This window comes from Thamnophis sirtalis, unplaced genomic scaffold, assembly GCF_051295495.1.
Source record: "Thamnophis sirtalis isolate CommonGarterSnake01/CBP01778 unplaced genomic scaffold, rThaSir2_p1.2 scaffold_11, whole genome shotgun sequence".
In the NCBI taxonomy this organism is placed as follows: Eukaryota; Metazoa; Chordata; class Lepidosauria; order Squamata; family Natricidae; genus Thamnophis; species Thamnophis sirtalis.
The window spans coordinates 34,865,689-34,888,800 of record NW_028261391.1 but is presented as its reverse complement, the minus strand read 5'-3'; the positions used below and the strand labels follow the sequence as shown (position 1 = coordinate 34,888,800).

The 23,112-nt window shown below is 36.0% G+C and overlaps 1 protein-coding gene across 1 annotated transcript in view; it reads left to right on the top strand.

The window, feature by feature from the left end:
• Positions 1 to 22,395, top strand: part of CLSTN2 (calsyntenin 2) — a 250,215-nt gene extending 227,820 nt beyond the window's left edge. The window contains exons 11-17 of the mRNA XM_087725500.1: positions 6,573 to 6,721; positions 7,352 to 7,578; positions 11,122 to 11,292; positions 11,998 to 12,143; positions 14,535 to 14,658; positions 20,155 to 20,339; positions 21,781 to 22,395. Of these exons, the coding sequence (XP_087581626.1) occupies positions 6,573 to 6,721; positions 7,352 to 7,578; positions 11,122 to 11,292; positions 11,998 to 12,143; positions 14,535 to 14,658; positions 20,155 to 20,339; positions 21,781 to 21,981 (1,203 nt within the window). The 3' untranslated portion in view covers positions 21,982 to 22,395. The remainder of the gene's footprint in view (positions 1 to 6,572; positions 6,722 to 7,351; positions 7,579 to 11,121; positions 11,293 to 11,997; positions 12,144 to 14,534; positions 14,659 to 20,154; positions 20,340 to 21,780) is intronic.
• Positions 22,396 to 23,112: the final 717 nt, after the last annotated feature.

Here is a 23,112-nt window from a genome sequence, read left to right as displayed (position 1 = left end):
ATTTTATTTTTTATTTATTTTGTCAAGCATGTATAAGATAACAGATATAAGTATAAACATGATTATGAATAAGTGGGAACAGTAGGACAGGGATGGTATGCACATAGGTGCACTTAAGTGCACCCCTTACAGACCTCTTAACAATGGGGTGAAGTCAACAATAGACAATCTAAGGTTAAAGTTATGGGGGTTTGAAAATGAAACCACATAGTCAGGTAGTGTATTCCAGGCATTGACCACTTTGTTGCTGAAGTCGTATTTTCTGCAATCGAGTTTGGAGCAGTTTACATTAAGTTTGTATTTATTGTGAGCTCGTGTATTGTTGTGGTTGAAGTTGAAGTAGTCATTGACAAGTAGGACATCGTAGCAGATAATTTTGTGTACTATGTTCAGGTCAGACCAAATGCAGCGTAGTTCTAAGTTGTTTAAGGCCAAAATTTCAAGCCTGGTGGTATAAAATAATTTGTTGTGAGCAGAGGAGTGGAGGATTCTTGTCGTGAAATATCCCTAGCCTCTCAATTGTACTAATGTCTGATATGCTAATATAATAATAATAATATGATATGATAAGTTGTGGAAGTATGACACTAAAATTTTATAACTAGAACTGTTTGCAGAAGATAAAACCTTTTTTATTATTGTTTATGGAGAACATAACATATCAGTATGATCAAAAAGGACAGATTGCAAGTTTGAGGACTTACTTGAATCTTTGCATCAAGTCAACATTTGCTTTTGTGCAATACTAAACAGACACAAATTACTTTTTTTTCTAGAAACAATTCATCAGACTTTTTTAAAAAGTCAAGCCCCTAGTGCATATTTCACAAACTATAACACATTATGTATACAAACCATTTGACATCCCACCAGTGGGAGTAAGCCACAGAAGATAAGTATTGATTAAAAAGTCGGACAAATATATTACAGATGCATTCAATCTACCATTCTATACTTGCTACAATTTTTATTCTTTCAAAAAACAAATTAAAATATTTATTGAAAACAGAATTAAAGATTTTTCAATATGAATCAACACTCTCAAATTCTGTAAAGGTTGAAAATAATTTCTATGAAAATGTATTGCATTGTATTACATTATAATTTTTTCCGACTTCAAATTCAGTTTGTGGAATTTCATAAATACAAATTGTCCTTGAATAACAACAGTCACTTTAGTGACCATTGAAAGTCACAATGGCACTGAAAAAGTGACTTATCATTTTTCACACTTATGACCATTGCAGCATCCTCGTGGTCATGTGGTCAAAATTTATATCACACAGCAGTTGCCAAGCGCTTGGCAACGCTTTGTGATATAAATAACAAAGAGAATGCAATGAAACATTGAATAATACTTGTGTATACTCAAAAAACATTTAAGAAATGATGTCAGCCCTCCCAAGTGAATCAGACAGAAAACCCGACTAGATAAGCTAATCCTACTTTATTGTAATTCTACATTAACAGAATCTTGCAAGTCTGAAGAAACTAACTTCCAGTCTCTACTTTTAATCTCCTGATCAATTAGGGTGGGTCCTTCCTAAGTTTCTTTCTCTGAGCATTAAGATCCATCTCTTGTCTGCTTGTTTCCTGGGTAACATCTCTTCCCCCCATCTCCAGATTCATTCACACATTCCATTACAAAAAGCCAACATGATAGTTACAACTGCCTGATCAAAAGCACACTCCTTGGTAAATGCCTGACATTAACATATGCATGAAAGAGGGAGGTCTTTGGTTTCGCTGTCATCCCCATAGAGCAGCGGTTCTGAACCTGTGGGTTGTACAAGGTGTGCGTGAGCACACCCCGTACAATTAGCCTCGGAGACTTCGTAATGGAGGGAAAGTGTTCCTGCGAGGGAGGAAGGGGCTTAGGTCCTGCTCCAGGCTGCAATTATGCAAGGCGTGCATGTGGCTATGTTTTCCACGCCACTGCCAGGTACTTTTAACTATATCTAAATCCATAACCAGACCTGTCATCAAGAGCCAAGCTCAGGAGCCCGAATTGGCCCAATTCACACAATGAAAACCTGCTTGCTAAATGCACAAAGGAAAAGAGCAAAAAAAATGCAATGCAAGATAACAATTAAAAAAATGATGCAAGTGGAATTATTATTAGAAATAAAATGTAACAGGAAAATAATATGTATGAAAATATAAAGTTGGGTTTCCTGAAATGCCACCCCAAGAACCCATCAGAGAAAATAAATAAGCCAGGGCAACAACAGAAAGGAGGAAAAATGAGGAGGGAAAGGAAGAAAGGGTAAAGCAGAGGGAATAAAGGAGGGGAATCAAGAGTAGGAGAGAGGGTAAGAAGGAGGAGAAGAGGAGGAGTAAAGAGAAGGGAAGAAGAATGGAGGAAGGAGAGGAGGAAAGAAGAAGGAAGAGAAGGGAGGTAGAGAAGATAGAAGGAGCAAGGTTGTTGCAAAATAAAATGGGTGGCAAGAAAAAGACCCAAACTGTATTCTATATATTTGTAAGAAAATAATGATAAATGATTGTTGATAATGATATAATTAATGGTAATTATAAGAGTGTATATTTGTGAAAGAACTTGAAAGAGAAAATTAAAAAACTTTTCTTAAAAAAATAAAAATAAACAATGCATGATGTTTGCCCAATAACTTAAGGTTAACATTACCACCATCACCAAGGTTAAGAGCACTCTTGCAAACAACTCCAAACCAGATTGAAGATCCATCCAGGCAGGGTAAGCAAGTTTGTGAATGCAGCTGCAGGCAATTTAGTTAAGGAGGCTGTGAGAATAAAGCCACTGTGTGTCTCTGTGTATGTGTGTGTATGTTTGTATAGCAGCCAAGGTTGTCCAGCCTCCAGGATGTGATTCTTTTCAGACCCAAAATTTAGGAGCAGACAATATGTTGGCTGCCTCTATAAAAAAGATGTGGAGACTCTAGTCTAGGAAAAGTACAAAGAAGAGCAACCAAGAGGATTAGGGGACTGGAAGCTCAAACATATGAAGAACAGTTGCAGGAACTGGGTATGTCTGGTTGAAGGAAAAGAAGGACTATATGATAGCAGTCTTCCAATATCAATATCTACATTACGATTCATAACAGTAGCAAAAGTACAGTTGTAGAGTAGCAATGAATTTTTTTTTATGATTGGGGGTCACCACAACATAAGGAACTGTTTTAAAGGGTCGTGGCATTAGGAAGGTTGAAAACCACTGCCATAGAGGCTCCAGGCCAGTATGAAATCTCATATAAAAATTAGACTTTGTACAGATTATGAATGCACTGTAAATATAACTATATTTACAGTAAATATACAACATCCATTAATATTGCTTGCATTGTATTGCTTGCTGCTCTTGGAATGGGGGTAGGGAGGAATCATTAAAACAGAGATAGTATAGTTTTTTATGATACTATATCCAGATGTCCAACTACATTAGCCAACATGGGAAATTATCTGCTCTAAAATTCCAGTTTCAAAATTCCAGGATTTCTATATTGTGTGGAATATTCCATCACTTCAAAGATTCTGTTTTTTTGGAATCTTGAGTATGATGCTGTGCTTTAATTAAATCCTAAATATAAGATAAAAAGTGGAATAATTTGCTACTAGATTCTAAGAATTCATCCAGTCAAAGATGTCTGGTTAATAGCAGAATAACAGAATTGGAAGGGACATTGGAGGTCTTATAGTCCACCCTCCTGCTCAGGAAGGAAACCCTACACCATTTCAGACAAATGGCTGTCCACTCTCTTCTTAAAAACTTCCAACGCTGGAGCACTCACAACTTCTGGAGGCAAATCGTTGCACTGATTAATTTTTCTAACTGTCAGGAAATGTGTCCTTAGTTCTAGGTTGCTAATCCATCATGTACCATTAGAAAATGAAAACAGGAACTCAAGTTTTATTACTACTCCTTGATTTTTATCATATGTTCCTTCCATAAGAGGAAACTTTGGCTGCAGTGCTTCTTTGTCTACTGAAAAAGGGATTCAGTGGCAGTGTACTTACAACATGTGCTTTCTAAAAATTAAAACAAAATACTTCTTTGCTTTATTATAAAAAAGAAAAGAAACTGCTATGCTTTTCTTTGCAATATTGGAACTTTGTTTCATCACAATGCCAAGCAATATAGAGGTGCCAGTTTGTTATTATTCTAGGACTTTATCTTCTTCTGAAAGAAACTATGTTCAAATTGAAAAAGAGGCTCCAGCTTTATTCCAGGAGTCAAAAGGGTCCATAGAGAGGCTCTCTCTGTGGCCATATTTTCGAAATTTATACTGACTTCAAAACTCTTTTGAGGATCTTTTCTAATACAAAGCCTATATCCTTGATATTTGTATACATCATTACACTCCCCTGGTTAATGCTAATGATTACTCACTCATCTATTGCCAGGAATAATAATAGCTGGAAGTGATAGTCTGACTTACCTGCTATATAAAATGCCAGATTTTAAACTGCCATCAATGCTGGAACTCTAAATGCTGATTGCCCTCCCACACCTACCATTTCAGGCTGATCAAACTGCAAAATCACCTGCCTGAGACCCCAAAGTAACTCATGTGTTAAATTGGCTGTATAAGGGTTGGTCAGTTCACAGGCTACTGGAATTTAAGCCATTCAAAACCATCAACTTGAGACATTTCACCATAAAGGTTGTTTTTTTCTAGCACAGAAATTGTGTTACTGTAAGGAGCCATCAAAGTGTCATACTTCCTGAAACATTATGAATGTTTTGGCAAGAAGTATGTTTATTGGCTAGGGACTGATCTGGGCAGTGGAAAAATGGTATTCTCCTTGGAAGTAATAAAAACACCTTGTGATGACTCCCTATTGATTTTGTGAGACTATTTCAGAAAAAGAACTAATGGATGCTGTACTCTTATTCAAAACTGTCTGCAACAATAATAGCATTGTACCACTTATTTGGAAATCCGATTGCCTGATATTATCATCTTAGATAACATATGTGTGTTTATCAAAGAAGTTTAAGCATTTTATGAACAATATGCTTTTCCAAGATTTTACAGTCTCCTTAATCCACCAAAATAATCTTCAACCAAATAGGTAGGCTGAGAAGATGATGCAGGTAATCTTGGATTAAATAAAGCAAATTGTTGGAAGATACTGAGTCAGATTCCTTCTTGTAGAAACATACTACTCCTTTCTCAAAACATAAATCATTCTGGTGAATTACGTATGGGGCAATAGCCTTGACTTTTCATTCTTTATAATATTTACAAAGTAAGCAAGAACCGGAAAAGTTATTTATTCCTATTCTGTATTTATTTTTGTTAAATGAAGAGGTTTTTGGAAAGGATCTATGGTTGGTTTCCTCAACTGTCACTGAGATCAAAGTACTAGTGGCATACAAGTTTAATGTTCAGATGGTCTAGTATGGCAATGTCATATTGATCAATTGAGAATACATTATTCTCAGAGTGAGTTGGCAACCAGAAACATCATTTTCAAAACTGTTTGAAGCTGATACCCCTGCACCAAACTTAGTTGAAGATTACACCATACATTGTTTTTGTCATCAGGAGTTGCTGAAGGAAATTTCCCTGAATCTTGTATAACTTACCAGTTGAACCCAGAAATCATTCTTCAGAAAGATTATTCTTGCTTGATAAAATTATCTTACTGTAACTAAAGAGTGAAGATGTTGTGTTTGTTATGTATTAGTAATACGTAGTAATACTTTTTGGCACCCTGAAGCTCATGCAGTTCTTCAATGAACCATTAGCTGCCGGAGACAATTTTGTAAGCACTGAACACATGTTTAAAAGAAAAAAAATTATACGTGGGTATGTTGCACTTCAATAGCCACCCTTACTACTTGCATCCCAACATCTAATGCAAGTTCACCACTTGCCTCGCCCTTTAAGAATGCATTTGTTTGTCCTGTTTGAGGATGATGTTTATTTGCTAGAGAGAACTAAAATTCTTGTTTTCCATTTTGCCTGCAGCAGTATCTGGTATTGACAACTGTTGTTTCTATGATCGAACTGTGTATTGGGGAAAAGAATCCAAAGTTTAATGTTTCAGCTTCAAAACATTTTTAGTTTCTGATCTAGAAGCTGGCATGGTGCAAGTTTCTTCATTCATTTTCACCTTTTCAGCCATTTTCAGAGCCAGTTAGACAGCAGGTGGCAAAAACGAAACAAGCTGTCAGGGGCAAGTCTCATGCAGTGTTTTTGAGTTGGCCTGACAGTGACACGCCTTGATGAAATTGCAATTGGGTTGAGACGTAAATAGAGCAATAAAAAGAAAGATTGTATCTAGCTTTCAAGAACATTTGTGTTAGAATTGTTTCTAAGTATACACAAATGTATAGAAATGGTAGGTTGCCCTAGTTAAATCTGGATTGTAGAGAAATTTATTTTGATTCAAAGTATTTGTTTTGGCTTTTAATTCAAGTTAACTGGAATGAAATAAGTGTTAACTAATAAAATGACAGATTTTCTTTATTTTGTTAAAGGTATGGTGACCTTATCTAAGAACAGACTTATTTTAGGTGTTACAATGAGTTGCTTTATATCATTTTCCTTAAAAAAAAAACTAATTATATCCTTTCACCACCTCTGCAGTATCACTTCAATCCTTCCCAGTCAGTCCTTGTTATAGAAGGAGATGACATTGAGAATATAAATCAAGCTCTCCAAAAAGTCTCCTATATCAACTCAAGGCAGTTTCCAACTTCAGGTATTCGCCGCCTTAAAGTGTCATCCAAAGTCCAGTAAGTTAAATTCACTAAGCTTGGTAATAGAAGCAATGCATCAGTAAACTCATGTTGAGGACTTTTTAATTTTGGCATAAGTGAAAGAGTTTTATCAGCAACACTCATCTTTTAATAAATTGGCCAGCAGCTTAATTGTTACAGTGACTATGATTTCTACTATTTCTGCATGCCCATGGAGTTCTGGGATGTGTACAAAATGGCCTTCTGATGCATTTAGTATAAAATAGGCAATTAGTTTTTCAATGCACATTTAACAAGATAGCTTTATCAAGCCTTTTAAATATCAGTTTGAGTATGCAATTAAAAATACATAAGCCATTTAATCAGATTTAACCATTGACTGTTTGTTATGTTATTTATGAGTTTAAGTTGTATGGGTGCAGTGACCTTTGTAAAGATCATACCTGTCAATGGCATGCTGCGCTGTTCATAAATAATTTGAGAAACTGTATTTTAATGCTCATATGGGACTGAGTAATTCTGAAGCTGGTCAGTGAGTAGGTGTTAAAAACTAAGTGTGCAAATATCCCAATATTTCTGGGTAAATATTCTCTTTCAACTGTGTGTTTCTTAAGAAAAATGAATGAATGCTTAATCTTCCATGAAGTTAAATGGTATATTTTTCAGATGTTTTGGTGAAGACACCTGCATTAGTATTCCAGATATAGATGCCTATATAATGGTGTTACAAGCCAAGGAGCCCAAGATTACAATAACTGGAATGGATCACTTTGCAAGACCTGCCACACAATTTGAACATGAAAGAGGAGTGATTCTTTTACCGGATGTCAGAATTGTCAGCACGGTTTCTAAAATGGAACATCCCTCTGACCTGAAGGAAACTGTAACTAGAGGTATGTTGCATTTTTTTTAGGTTTATGATTTTCATGACTTAAGTAGAATTTAATACCAAATATAAATGAATAACGTATAGAAACAGGCTCCGCTAAGATGGTTGTAACCTTGGAAGAAAATTGTTTAAGGCTAGATAATATGGTCTATGACTCTTAAATATTATTGTCCTTCAGAAAAGTGCATAATACATTGGAGAAGCAGGAGCTTATTTTATTTTCGCCTTCCCCTGCTTGGTTCATTCTAGCCAACAAAGCATATATCAGATAAGCACTGATTTAGGGAGGGGAAACAACTTTAAAAAAAAGAACAGCTATTCCTTTTGCTTTGTCCTTTGTGATCTCTGGAGAGTCAGGGAGACCACATTGACAATGTTGTCTTGTGCAACATTTATAACTACCATAATTAAAATGTCATGGTAAAAGTTTCCTGTACTGTCATCCTTTGGGAAATAACAACCTGAGCAGACCAACCATGGTTGTTTAATCTATTTATAATATGTATATTTATTTATAATATTTACTGATTTGCATTTATAAAATAGTGATTGGTTATAATAAATACCAAAAAATGGGCAGTAAAATAGTAATAGTAAAATAGTAAATATTTAACCCACAACTAATTAAAAGCTAATATCCCCATCAAACTATAAAAATTGAAAGTCTGTAAGGAAGATAGCAGTTTATTAAATGAACTTACCCTGCACTGTTTATTATCACCAATGCCTTGAAAATTTGTTATATATGCACCATAAGGAACACTGTGATGAACTAAGCACAGATGTCTCGGAATCACTTTCAAGAGGAGCTCTTCATATAGCATGTGATGGAACAAAGTAAAATTAAATATGCTAATTACCTGTTAGGTGTCATACAGACATTTTAGAGTTAACTAGTTAACTCTAGTTATTGCCTAGTTATGTCTGCTGAACAGTTGTACTTCTTCCAGTTGTGTCAATTTGTTTTAATTAAATAGCTAGCTCAGGACAGGTAGAAAACAGAAAAGAAGCTAAAGAATGTCAGTAAGCTCTCTGGTAAATCACACTAATGAAATAAGGTTTATGTGAACTAATTTCTCAGAATTTATTAGGTCTAGAAGCAATAGTGTTGCCAAATCTGCACCCCCAATAATTTCATTTACTGTAAACACTGTGGCCTAATTATTATTGGTGAAAATGTGATAAAACCTAAAGATTCTCTTTGTTTGCAACAAGAGGATGGACACATAAACAGTGAACAATTTAACTTTGATCTACTGCATGTTAAGGGAGGGGGGGTCATCTGTCTGAAGTGACAGAAATGGATATCCTTGGCCTTCATCATAAAAGATAATTCATTTAATTGATGGCATGCAAAAGACATTTTAGTTGGATTCACACATCTCAGCCATGCTCAACAAAATTGCATTTTGATTTAGAATGATGTACAAAAAGTCATTTTTGCATGAATACATTTTATAACCAGTTGGTGAATTAGTGTTGGAAAATCTTTGGGATTATTGAATTATTTCCAGTATTATTATTTTAAAACCTCAAAGAAGTTGAAATATTTAATGACGCACAGTTTTGTTTTTCTAAACTTTTCATTCTACAACAGTGTTCCTTATAGTGTTGAGGAATAATTCATGATACAAATACTTATACCCGCTTGTCCACAGACTTCTGCTCTGTATTACAAATCATTTGACAATTGTGCTGAGATTCTCTGTAATGCTATTAACTATAATAAGAAATTTTAAAACATTTTGCATACAGATTCACACACATTTCTTTCATAACAGTCATCACTGAATGATGGAATTTTTATCTATATAGTACTTTCCCAAAGAATGAGTTTTCAGCATGATCAATTTTCATTAATATGGAAACCCATGTTTAAGCTTTACTTCCTAACACCTGAAAATATATAAATAATTCTGTTGTAGGGATCAATACCAAGCTGTTCAAGGATTATGTCTTAGGGAATATAAAAACAGTTACAGCTAAAATACAGTGATAGTTGATTTACAGTGCTTATCTCCTTTGTTTATATAAAGATCCTCTGCATATTTGGTAAACATTTTTGATACCAAATAGAGGTAGCTGAGAAACTCTTCTGTATAGTTTAATTATTTGTAGTGATATTTTCAGAATCCAAAACTTGTGTTCCATATGTAGATTGCCAGAAGTGCTGCAGGTTGTGCATGCAGGAACAGCATTCAGTTCATTTTAAAGTATTAAATAGGCCCAGAATATACAAACTATTGCAGAAAAAGCTTTTAGATAATCGTGAATAAAACACTGAATTTAATAATTATAAAATGTACATCTTGCCACAGCAAGTTCTTCTCTATCTTCATCTTCATCATATCCTCCTTCTTTCATTCCTTCTTTCCTGCCTTCCTTCCTTCCATCCATCCATCTAACCATTATAGATAAAATTAAAGTATTTTGATTAGATGCAGTTGTTCAGAAAATATAAACCATTCTTAATGATTCAATTGTATTCACACAAGTGAAAACTGTTACCAGACAGTGTTTTTTAAAGTCCTAAAATAGTAATAGTGAGAAAGATAAATTACATTCCTAAATTATATTAGATTTATATTAGATTTATATATAAGATTTTTGTTGCTAACTGGAGTTTGGCAAAGAGGATAAGCTGACATATTGTATATGGACAGAAATATATGCTCTTGATATTAAGGAATGGGTTAAAGATATGAGTCATTCATTTTTTAAAAGTCTTCATTCTCTAAAAATGACAAGATGAACCAATATGCTTATTCATTATCTATATTTAATGACAAGGTAAAGGATGGAAATAGTACTAAATGGATATTTTGTGGATATTTTATTAGTTCCTTTTCTCCATTTATTTAGTTTGTTTAGTTAGTTATTTAGATATTTAGTTCTAAATATTTATCTGATTTTAATTGTTATAAGGCAGGATTTTTTTAAAATTATTCTACAACTACCATATTTTTGTTAGTAATAGTGATTGATGTTGTAGTTATCTCCATTTCAGTGGGAATGGGTATCTCTGTTTATCTAAATATACATCTCAGGAGGATTTATGACTACTCAGTTAATATTATTGATAGTCACTAAAATCAGCATAATTATCATTATGTAATTCTGTTTTGTCTCAGAAGGTGACAGTATTTGTCAATTGTGGTTCATCTGCAAAATTAAGCAGGCAGGGTAAGCTCTGGTTAGTACTTGGTTGAGACACCTGAGATTTCCAGGGAATTGGCAAGTATGGGAACCCAAACAGAATACTTTGAAAACGGCAATGGTACAAGACTTCTGTAATATTGCCAAGAAAATCACCTGGATGCTGTCACTAAGAATTAAGTGTCTTTCCAAATTAACAATTCAATTCTTTACTTTTCAAAGACAGTTTTGCATATATTTTTTGATTTTGTTCTTTTCAGTCATGGATTGACAATTGTACACTACTTAAGGTCAACTGAGTATAGTGCCCTGTAAATAAATTCAATTTGGAAAGTAATGTTTATTTTTTAAAAATGTTATTTGACATTTATTATTATTATAATATTCACAGATCATAAACCAGTTCTGTTAGAAAAAATGGATCACAATTTGGATTTTTGTGATATTTTGGTAATTGGATCAGAATTGGATCCCAAGCAAGAGTGTTTGGAATTGGACAAGAAAGACCTTCAAGGGAAACATATAGAAGCCACCAACTCTACAGCTGGATATTCAATATATGGTTTGAGTATTTTTTTTTCATTTCTGCATCTTATCCTAACCTAATACTTAATAAGTTTATCATAAATTAATATGGCTATGTTATACCTGTTTTTTTAAAGAATAAAATGCATCAGCATGCAGAAGTTAGAAAGTAGTTTGGTATGAGAAATTCCAAATCCATTGACTGTTTACCCTATCGAATAAGATGATGCATCCTAATCTTTATCTGAGTGAAAATGAAGTGAATATTACTGACTATAGAAAGTAGATCAAAGAACATGTACTACATTGAACTACCTTTCCTAGCATCAATTACCATTGACTGTGCTGATTGAACCATTAAAAAGTGCAGTTCAACACTATCTGAAGAGCCATGTTTCCATCTTTTTGCTATAATGAAGCAGAATATCTCTAGATCACGGGTGTCAAACTCACAGCATCACACTGCCATCACATGACCTTTCACAATGTTTTTCCTATTAATGGGGCTGGGGTGCGTGGGACCGTGGGCTGCCAGTTTGACACACCTAGTCTAGATTATTTAGATACACAGAATTTGTAGTCTTCATATGATTTGCAAATGATTGTGAAGCTGCCTGTAGAAACATTAGCACTGGATTAAAGGAAGTGATAATATGTATTTACTTCTGGTACAGTTTTCACAGTTGTTTTTCCCCCGTTTTCTTAACGTTTACTATGTTTTATTTTGTTTTTACTGGTTCAGGTGTGGACACTATGAAAAACTATGAAAAGGTTTTACGGCAAATTCGCTATCGTAATTGGCATACATCTTCCTTTTCTGATAGAAAGTTTAGAATCAAATGTTCAGAACTGAATGGGCGCTATACCAGCAATGAATTCAATTTAGAAGTAAGTAGCATTTAAAAAACCCAATTAACAATTATCTTTATATTAGAAAATAAAAGGCACATTGTTTGGTATCTATTAATATAACATAATTTTCAGATAATTTAATGAACATGTGATTATTTTTCGATATGTTATTAGGTACAAGTGCAGACATAAAGCCAGGCAATAAATTAAGATACTGTAATAGAGTGTGAGAATGATTTCAGGGAAAGGATGAAAGAGATACTGGCTAGGAAACAATCAGGCAAATGAGCCAGAACCATCAGTAACTTAATAGTCAGGGTGTCCTGATCCTGGTCTCACACACATGTATCACAGGTGAGGTAAAAGTTTTATTTGAGGCTTTCCACATCAAATATTTTTTCCCCAGAAATTCCCAGATCAACAACCACACAACCCCTCAAGACTTCACAGTCCATTCTAGGAACAAACTCAAACTGAATTTGCAAGGCAGGACAAGTCCAAAAGACAAAGGCAAGGCTAAGGCAAGTCCATGAGGTAAAAACAAGTCCATGAGGCACAGGCAAAATCTGTGAAGCAAGTCAGAGGTCAAGGCAAGACAAGTCAAGATCCAAGATAAGAAGTCAATTCAGGAAACAAGGTTCAAGGCAAGAGGCAGGAAGTTGACAAATGCAAGGCAAGGAAATGGACACATTGTTTCACTCCACTTGCTGAGCTAAATAACCTCTTATAAGTACATCCATCAAAAGGAGGGAAGTTCCTGCCTCACAAGTAGCCTGGCTGACCTTTGTTGTGCCTGCTTTTTCTCAACCCTAAGCATTTTTGGATCAGGAAGAAAAGGCAATTCTTCCACATCTCTGATGACCAGCTATAGTTGCATGCCTTCTGCCTCTGAAACCTCTGGGCTTCCCAGCTGCATCTGTGCCTCTCATGTCCTTAGCTCAGGCAGACACTCATCCAGTCACTCCTTGGATGGATCTGTGGTGCTTGACCTCATCACTTCTGACTCAGAGCATCTGGGAACCTCTGGCTGTTCCTCCACATCCCCCTTTGACAGTCCTGGAATTGGCTGTTCCTCATCTGAACTGGCATCTGGGGACCTGTCCAGGGAAGCCATCACATAGTAGCCATCTCATAGACAAAGAAACTTAGAAAGGAATACGTTAACGAATTAAACAATTAAAAGTGGTGTCTGAAAGTTTTATGCTTTCAGGTCTGCAAGATTCTATTAATGTAGTGTTACAATAAAGTAGATATAACTAATCTATTAATGTTTCCTATCTGGTTTACCTAGGAAAGCTGACAGATACTTTCTCGTCATTTAATTAATTTAATTAAGTCATTTAATTAATAATTTTTTACTAGGACATTTTTAAACCAGAGACTGGAATGAGGTTATTCTTTATTTATAAAGAACAATTTTTCCCTCACAAATGTTGTTTCTTTTAATTTGATATAGTCAACATACTTAAGGGCTTGTTTCTCAAGCGTGTGAAATATAGAACTCTGTGCAGTAGACACATTTTTAAATGACTACTTTAGGACAGAATTGAGAACTATCCAGAAATACTTGTTATGACATTCCTGTGCTTATCCCAGAGAATTAGAGCTCTGATTTACACTGAGCACCACATACTATATCAGGTTTTCACCTGAGAACAGCTAGTATGTGATCTGACACAGGAGAACATAAATGTCGATTGTTTGCCATGATCAGATGTCTGGAGTTTTCAGCCACTACTGACTTCTATTGCAGGATAAATCTGTTCTGCCATAAGGACCTTATATATTATTCAGACATTCCCCATGGAATTCCAGAAACACAAGGTGGATACGTTGTGTTTCTGGAATTCCCAGGGGAATATCCTAATAATCTGGCATGCAGCTTAATAGTAGAGTGCCTAAATTTAGCAAGGTTTGAGGAAAATCACCTGGAACAACGTTAGCATAAGACAATGAACTTGCACTCGGATTGCTCACTGGATTTGTCTTGTGGACAACAGACTGCCTATGCTCCTTATATTTGTTATTTCTACTCTTTCATTGAACTTTGTGCTTTTGTAACTTGGGGTTTTTTATGGAACATTACTGCAACAAGATAGTTATGAAATATATTCTCCAGCATTAGTTGACTAGCTTGCTGTATTCAGGGTGCAATTGATTAGGTACAGATCAACTGATCTCATAATTCTTTTTCACCCCTGAAATTATATGAGAGTCCCTTTTTTCATAATTATTTTCTCTGATTTAGTTGGTAAATCTGAAATCATCACCCTACGGATTAAGTGCTCTCATATAAAGCAAATGCAAATTGTGACCTGATAATATTTCTGCCTGAATATAAATTCTCGGCTTGACTATTATGCAAAATATGATTAATATTATTGTGAATACTTCATATTTGTAATATTAGTTCCTGTTTTCTTCTAGGTTAATATTCTACATAATTCCAACTCTAATTCCATGGAATATGCAAATCTGATGATAAAAGAGCCACAATTTCTCCAAACTATCCATCACCCAGAAGAAAGCACAAACAATATGCAAAGCTCAGGTATTACATTATAAGAATGGATTTAACAAAAATTAACCTACTTTATGTTTATGTAGAAGTACATCTAGTGAAGGGGAGGCCACCATTTCTTATTGTTAGAAAAGTTCTAATGTTTAATTGGAATCTGAATTCCTGTAATTTAATATGGCAGGATAATTGTTCTTGCAAGACTCTGTTTATATAGCTTTACAATAAAGTAGATTTAGCTCATCTGGTTGTGTTTCCTGTGTATCTGTGTGGTAAAACTAACAGCAATCATGCCAATCTAAAGTACAATTCTCCTATCCTCTGTTTTACAGCCTGGGAAACTGAGGGCCTCTTCTGAACTTCTTGCCCTGCCCATTATCTAGTTGCAGGCCACACTGCCTCTTTTCTGATCATTTCCTAGGCAGCATTTCTTTGCCCATTCTCCCAAGGTCTTTCCCATACACTATTACAGGTTGAATATCTCTGGTGAAAGGAAAAAAAAGTCTTCTTCCTCCTTCCTGCTCCTTTAAATGAAGATTGATATTGTATATCTCCTTAAAACTGTTGTAGAAAAAACAGGACACGCAAGCCAGCTCTCCAGGGAAGGAATAGTTTATTTGCGCAGGTTCAGAAACAAAGGCCTGAACCCCGAGTGACAGGCAGGAAATCCCTTATATAGTGTATCACGTTCAGATAAAGCCATCTGTTAGTTTTGGAAACACCCTCAAGATTCGCCCTTGGGTTACAGCATATTATGTCTACAGAAAGTAATAATACATAGTCAGCTAACAGCCAACATAGCATATATTTGAGGAAGTAAATTGTGTCCTTCCAGACAGATTTTACAGTCAAGCCAGCAGATATATTAAAATAGAGACTTTGCTACAGCGGTTTTCATGTGCCTCTAACCAGTGTCTAACCGCACCATGTCCTAAAAGCAAACCTTTGCAAATTCTATATATGAACAGTTAAAGCTAGAGCCGAGGTGGCGCAGTGGTTAAATGCAGCACTGCAGGCTACTTCAGCTGACTGCAGTTTTGCAGTTCAGCTGTTCAAATCTCACCGGCTCAGGGGTTGACTCAGCCTTCCATCCTTCTGAGGTGGGTAAAATGAGGACCCGGATTGTTGTTGGGGGCAATATGCTGACTCTGTAAACCGCTTAGAGAGGGCTGAAAGCCCTATGAAGCGGTATATAAGTCTAACTGCTATTGCTATTGCTAAAGCTTAATGTCATGAGGCCCTAGTTTGGTTCAGGCTTGAGGCCTACCTTGGTTCAGCCTGCTATCTCAAGGCTACTCAAGCTTATCATGCAGCACCTATTCCTTAACAATTTATCATAAGATTAAAGTTTTAAAACCCCTCCACCCCACCCCACCCACAACACAATGGTACATATTTCCTTGATGGCAGTGGTATTCTTTTCTTCTTGCAATTTATTGGCTGCTCATCTCCATCAAAATTAGAAGAAACAGAAAAACAACTGAAAACCTAAAAACCAAACAGCTCAAACTAAAATAAATACTGTTAGGGGGCACCTCTGGGGGAGCTGGTCTGGACTCCTGGCACTGTGTGCAGGTAGCCACCCATTCCTCAATCTCCCTATCCATGTTAGGCCACCACACATAACTCCTGGCCAAAGATTTCATCAATTCCTGGATGCCCTATGTGAAAGGCCTCTAATACTGCAACCCACAGTTTGGTTGGAACAACAACCCGATCCCCCCACAGTAAACAACCATTGACAACAGACAGTTCGTCCCTTTTAGCAAAAAACATTTTAAACACTGGCCAACCGGCCTTTGGGCCACCCCCTCCATACCCAGTTCAAAACTTGTTTAAGAGTTCGGTCTTTAGTTGAGTGGTGGGCGACCTCACTGGAGGACACAGGACCAGCCTCAAGGCAGTCTATGAGCAGGACTGGGGTCTCAGGGGTCAGATTGGCAAGCAGTTCTGGAAGAGGGCACCAGCTGAGTGTATCAGCATGTCCTAATGTGGTGCCCAGTCGATGAATGAGGTGGTAGCTTTAGGCCATGAGGAAAGTAGTCCAATGAGACATTTGCGGTGACAGCGATGCCGGGGAAGGCCATCCCTAGCCAGCAAGCCCAAAAGCGGTTTATGGTCCATGAGGATTTTAAAATCATGGCCATACAAGTACTCATGCAACCATTTTATGCCAGCTACCGCAGCCAGAGCCTCATGGTCCAGTTGGCTGTAGTTCCGCTCAGCAGCTGACAGGGTCCACGAGTAGCAGGCAGTGGGCACCATGAAGTGGCTGAGGACGGCCCCGAGGCCGAACGGGGAAGCGTCACAAGTCAGCACAAGTGGCAGAATCTGGTTGTACTTGACCAGGAACATGTCTTCTGACAGCAGACTTTTCACCACGCAAATGCGGCAGCTTCATCTCTGCCCCAGGTCCATTTCACCTTTTTGCTGAGGAGCCTATGCAAAGGCTCAGCAACTGTGGCTTTCTGTTTGAGAAAGACACTGTAGAAGTTAAGGAGTCCGAGGAATGCCTGGAGCTTGGTCTGATTGTGAGATGTAGGGACATCCTGGATTGCCTTAATTTTTTTGTTTGTAGGGTGAATTCCAGAGCCGTCGATCAGGTACCCTAGAAATTTGACCCTAGGAACATTAATTTGGCATTTTTCTCTTTTGAGGTGAAGACCTTTTTCACTAATTCTGGTCAAAACAGTCCTAAGTTTTTTAAAAAGTTGCACCTTATTTGCAGCCAATACCAAAATGTTGTCAAAATAGGGAACGACTCCTGGTATCCCTTGCAAAAGCCATCCCATGACGCTTTGGAACAGTCATTATTCTCTCTATCCCTTTATCTAGCTAGCTACCTAACTACTCACTCTCCCTACCTACCTATTGTATTTCTCTCTCTCTCTCTCTCTCTCTCTCTCTCTCTCTCTCTCTCTCTCTCCCTCCCTCCCTCCCTCCCTCCCTCCCTCCCTCCCTCCCTCCCTCCCTTTCCCTCTATCTACCTACCTACTTTTTTTTTAAAAAAAACTGCCTCTTCAAAACCTTGGTGCATCTTATACTCTGGTGCTGGTTATACTCTGAAAAATACAGTATGTTATTAATAATATTCTGAATAGCAAAAGGTAGTATTCCACTCAATACTTTTCTCCAAGTTGGTGTAAAACTATTTATAAGTTCTATTTGCTAGCATTCAGCTAATTGCAAATCAATATATAACATAGCTCTTGTTTTACTATTTTATTGATAAAGATATTAGAAATTTGTTGAGTGCTTGGGTGATATCACACACTATGCCCATGGCCTTCACCTCACCTATTAACTCTGGTTAAATTTGATGTAGTTACTTTCAGCCTATTTTCTTTCATTCATAAAGATAATTTTGAAGTTAAGTCAATTTCTTCTTTCACCCCCTCACTTAAATCATTAATAAAAATATTTTAAAAACTGAGGAATAGCACCTTGTCAGGCAGCTGGGATAAGGATCAAGCCCAAGAATCCTGTTCCTTCATCAAGATCTACAAGCTCAAAAACCTCCCAGATAACATTTCCAGATGTCATCTCTATCAGCTGATCAGATTCTATGCATCCAACTTCCAACTCAAAGCAAACATGCATTATTTTATGCACACAACAACCCATTCATGATTCTTTTGGCCCATCCTTCCTACCAAGGCCCAAATCACTCTAAAAAGTGCTGCATTAAGTAAAACCTCTAAGTGTGGAACAGTACTGACACTTCACCATCAATATTGCCATAATGTAAGCTCATATTTCAGCTTATACAGTATATGCATCTGGTCACAGTCAATGTTCCAGTTTCACCAGTATCATAATGAATTGTCACTTGACAAAGAGAGAGAGAGAGGCCATTTGGAGCAATGCTATCTAGAACATTCATGTAATTCATATTCCAGATGTCCAACCAAACTGCCATCCCTATATTGCTAGGGAATTCAGTCCCAATCAAACAACCTATTCTTTGTTCTAAAAACATATTGTGATGTTATAAACATCAAATGTGTTGATATGTTATAAACAGTTCATCATCAACACAACTCAAACCATGATACAAGAAATAGTATCTTTCCCATCAACACCATTTGCATAGCTAGTAATTGCAGTATTTTTCTTTCCTTTTCCTGTCCTATTTCATGAGAATAATGCATACACCCTCAGGGCCTTAAGCTTTCTTCCAAGGTTTTCAAAATCTGTGGCAATGCACTTATAGCTGCTTCTTGAAGTATTATATATCAACATAGCAGAAGGATTAATTTTTGCTGAACTTAATTAGAGTTGAAAGCTGTTCTGTTATATCCTGATCTATGCTAGTGGCACAAGCGGACTTTATATGCCATTGAGTCTGATCAGCATAACTTGTTGCAGTTCTTCATATTAATGAACAACCAATTCCCCCAACTCTTTTTCTTTGTCTTAATAGCTGCATTCTCTCTGCCACTCGGGAACCTAACATTCTAATTCTGAAGTGTCATTTTATTTTTTCTTCCCTAAGTTTTATTGTTCCAGTGATACAGAATATCTTTGGCATCCTTCTATTCACTGAGCTTGCTTCTCTCTTTTTCTGTCCCTATAAAGAGTTGCTCCCACTGTTAATTTCTGTTGTGACATCTGCTTTCTTTCTACTGATAAATCACTGTATTTTCTTATCAGCTTAAATGTCTCTGTTTGCTGCTTCTTTCTCTAGACTTTTTATTCAATGTTGTAATGTCCTTGCATTGGTGGTAAATATATGCCAGGTTGTTTTCTGGCAGGAAAACAAATTTGCCATTGGCATGAAAGGTCTCATCATAAACTCATGCCCATTCATTGCTGCTTTTACTTCTTAAAGCATAATTAGAGAGTTTTTATTCATTCTTTGTCCCTTCTCAAACTTTTGTGTTAACCAAGTATAAACACATGACTTACAAAGATGTATTGTGGGTGCCTCATTAAACTCCCTTGCCAAATTCTTCTTTTCATTTGCTCAGTGAACTTGGCCTGAACAAAGAACATGATGGCACCAAATAAACTCTTCCCTAGATTTTACATGTGTTGCACCTCTCGTATCCATGCATACAAAATGAGTATGTGAGGAGGATAATTTTGTATAAATAGTTTTATGCATTATGGTGTCCTCTATACTGATGATGATATTGTGTATGTGATTCTATTGGAAGACATATTATCCATTTACATATTCACTGACTGTGTGGGTAGTTTCTGGAACTCCAGAGCTGGAATTATATAATAATAGTAAGGGATTCTATACACAAAAGACATTTTAAATGTGATGATCACCTACAGATGAAATTGCTATTGTTTTTTTTAAAACTCTGTATTGGTGAATTGTATTGTTATCCTTTTTGTAATGATTTATTTTAAGTTCAACAACAAAACAAATGTAACTGAAGTTACATTTAGGTATCATTATACCTATAATTGCTATAACATAGCAGCTTTATTAATTAAGGAAATGCTAAAAACACTAAATATCCCTAAATGGCACTTGAAGAATATGTTAAATTGCTCCATTTTATTTCATTTCAGTACTTCCAAGTATGGCTACCATCATCATCATAATCTGTGTCAGTGTCTTAGTCTTCATCATATCTATGGGGGTGTACAGAATTCATTCAGCTTGCTACCATACTTCAAAGGAAAATGAAACTAGTAAAGAAAATGAAATGGACTGGGATGACTCAGCTCTGACTATCACAATCAATCCCATGGAAGTAAGTAGAAAAGCCATATTGTGCTATATTCTTGCTACCAGTCCTATTTTTCATTTATATACAGAAATCTTTTTCAAAAATCATCTTTGGCTACCCCCCTCCCCCCCGCAATATTTATTAAATGTATTGGGTGAAAAGAAAATCATCCTTCCTACTTTTAAATTGGCCTTATTTCTAATGTTGTCCTGTGTCTGAAAATGATATCTATCTAGTCTATCTAAAGATATACTCAGATACACATACCATGTTTTCCCCGAAAATGTGACCTACCCTAAAAGTACGTCCTAGCTTGATTTTTATACATGTGTCCAATATAAGTCCTACCCCCCAAAATAAGCCCTAATTAAGACTTTGCCCACTCCTGAGTGCACAGGTAAAAATTAAGTTAGAGGGCAGATGGGATGGTGGTGGATCTGCCCTACTATTTACTTTCAGACATTTGCAGCCAGGCCTTGCACACCCAGACACCTGCCTTGCCAGCCTATTTTTTCTGCAGCTGGCAAGACCTACAAGGCTTTCCTAAAGGCCTCTGTAGCTGATTACAGAGCTTTGGATTGATCCAGAGCTCTGTTATTGGCTGCAGAGGCCTTCAGGAAGTTTCTGAAGGCCTCTGACAGAAAAACGGAGGCCGGAAGGGATGTCCGCAAGTGAGGTGGGTCAGTGGACAATACACACACTCTAAAAAGAAGACCTGGTGCCTTTTTTGGTGGCAAAAATATAAGACAGGATCTTGGTTTTGGGAAAACATGGGTAGATAGGCTGTTCAGAATTCTATATTTCATGGAATTATTATATCAGCTCTTATTGAAGAAATTTGGTTTAATCTTAGAAGGATGTAAACACTTATTAGTATCATTAATACATTGAAGTTATGAAAATAACTTTGCAGACACTTTAATGACAGTGTCCTTGTTCAGTCATTCAGGAAGGTCATATTACATTTTTTTGTAGTTGTAGCTTGGCCTTTTTTCACATGCTGAATCTAATAATGTATTATTGATGAATATCTCTGTATCAAAGCTACAATGAAAAAATTGAGTAGAAGTGCTTGCTTAATCAAGAACAGATGGATGACATTCAAGTTGGATTGTTTTATCTGATTAATTATTTAATATGATCTTATAGAAAAGATGTCAGGTCATATATAATTGAATGATATAACTGCTTTTGTTACTTAGTTTCATTCTTTAGCTTTTGTGGATTTTAGTAAGGAAGGTCACTTTCATTTATCTCTAGGTAAATCTGTTAGTCTATAATTTTCTCAGCTGATAGTTAGCCCTATCAAATATGACTATACATTTGAAGGGTGATTTCATTTTCTTTTGGGTATATCTAAACATGTACCAACCACACACTCTCATTTAGAAATTTACAAATAAACTTTAGAAGGTTCTTTTCTTCTTATCAGCAGCTCCATTTTATGTTTCTTTATTATACATAGAAATATGAACAACCTTGCGGAGAACAAGAAAGTGATGAGGAAGAAATTGAAGATGAAGATGATACAACCAGTGCAGAGTCAGATGAGACTGAAGAGGAAGAAGAAGAAGAAGAGGAAGAAGCCATAGGGAATAAAGGAAACAAACAAAATCCAACCAGGCAAGATCAGTTGGAGTGGGATGATTCAACATTACCCTACTAAAGTCTTTACTTTTCTTTCTTTTTTTTGTATAAACCAATACTGTGTATTTTGAGTCAATCCTACTGATTCAACCATATCTTGGATCTATGAATTAATTGACAGTTTAACTTCCTATTGACTACAGGTGATAAAACTGCATTGTCTGAATTTGATATAGTTGTATCACAACTACTCCTAATAGTTGTTCCTTTCCTAATATGTGAGTAATAGCACCTGGTAAAGCACAGCATACAACTATTAAAGAATCACTTGTAAAAAGGACACCAACCTGACATCATACATTTGTTACTGCTTCTCTAGTTCCATGAAAAACCCTGTTCCTTTTAAATGTGTATAATCAAACCCAATTCAGAATATAAAGAGGATAGTCCAGGTTGCTTTTAAAATTTTCCAAAGTTCACACACACACATATATATATATATATATAAAACCTCTTTTTGGGATTCCTTTTAACTTTGCCTTGCTAAAGATCCTACTGTCAAAGACAGAAGATGTACATGCCATTCAATGCACAAGGCAAAATCCATTTGCACATATCTTCATTTTCACTTTTTTCTTGTGGTTATTTGACCTTTGCAGAGAGTTTCAAAACACACTGAACTGTATATGTCTGTGCATGTATAAGAATGCACTGCTAATGTCCAAAGTTTGCTAAAAGATTTCTTGTCTAGTCCCTCAATTTCAAACTTAGTTAAAAGGCATGTAAACCCTATAAATGGAAACCTTTGTCTGTGGTGGTTTTTCAGTGCCACACAGATTAAGAAATGTTTTCCCTTGTGTGAAAGATAAAACTAGAGTGTTACTGTAGCTAATACCTAGACTTTTGATCTTTAAAGAAAGTATCTTCTGAAAAAAATGTAATTATAAATAATCATCCAGTTGCAGAATTTTGTGGCAGCTCTGAACCATCATAGAGTTTGCTTGGAATTCAAATATGTGCTACTGTATATGTAGGAATTTAAATAATATTTATAATCTCAGGAAAAAAGACCAACTCTTTTGCATGTTAAAACACTCAAAGCTCTGAATGCATTGTTACAGATGGAATAGGTGTTTTATATAGTCCTTTATCAGTAAAATAAATTCTAGGAGTAAAGAAGTAATGTCATAGTAAAAAAAAATCATCTAAA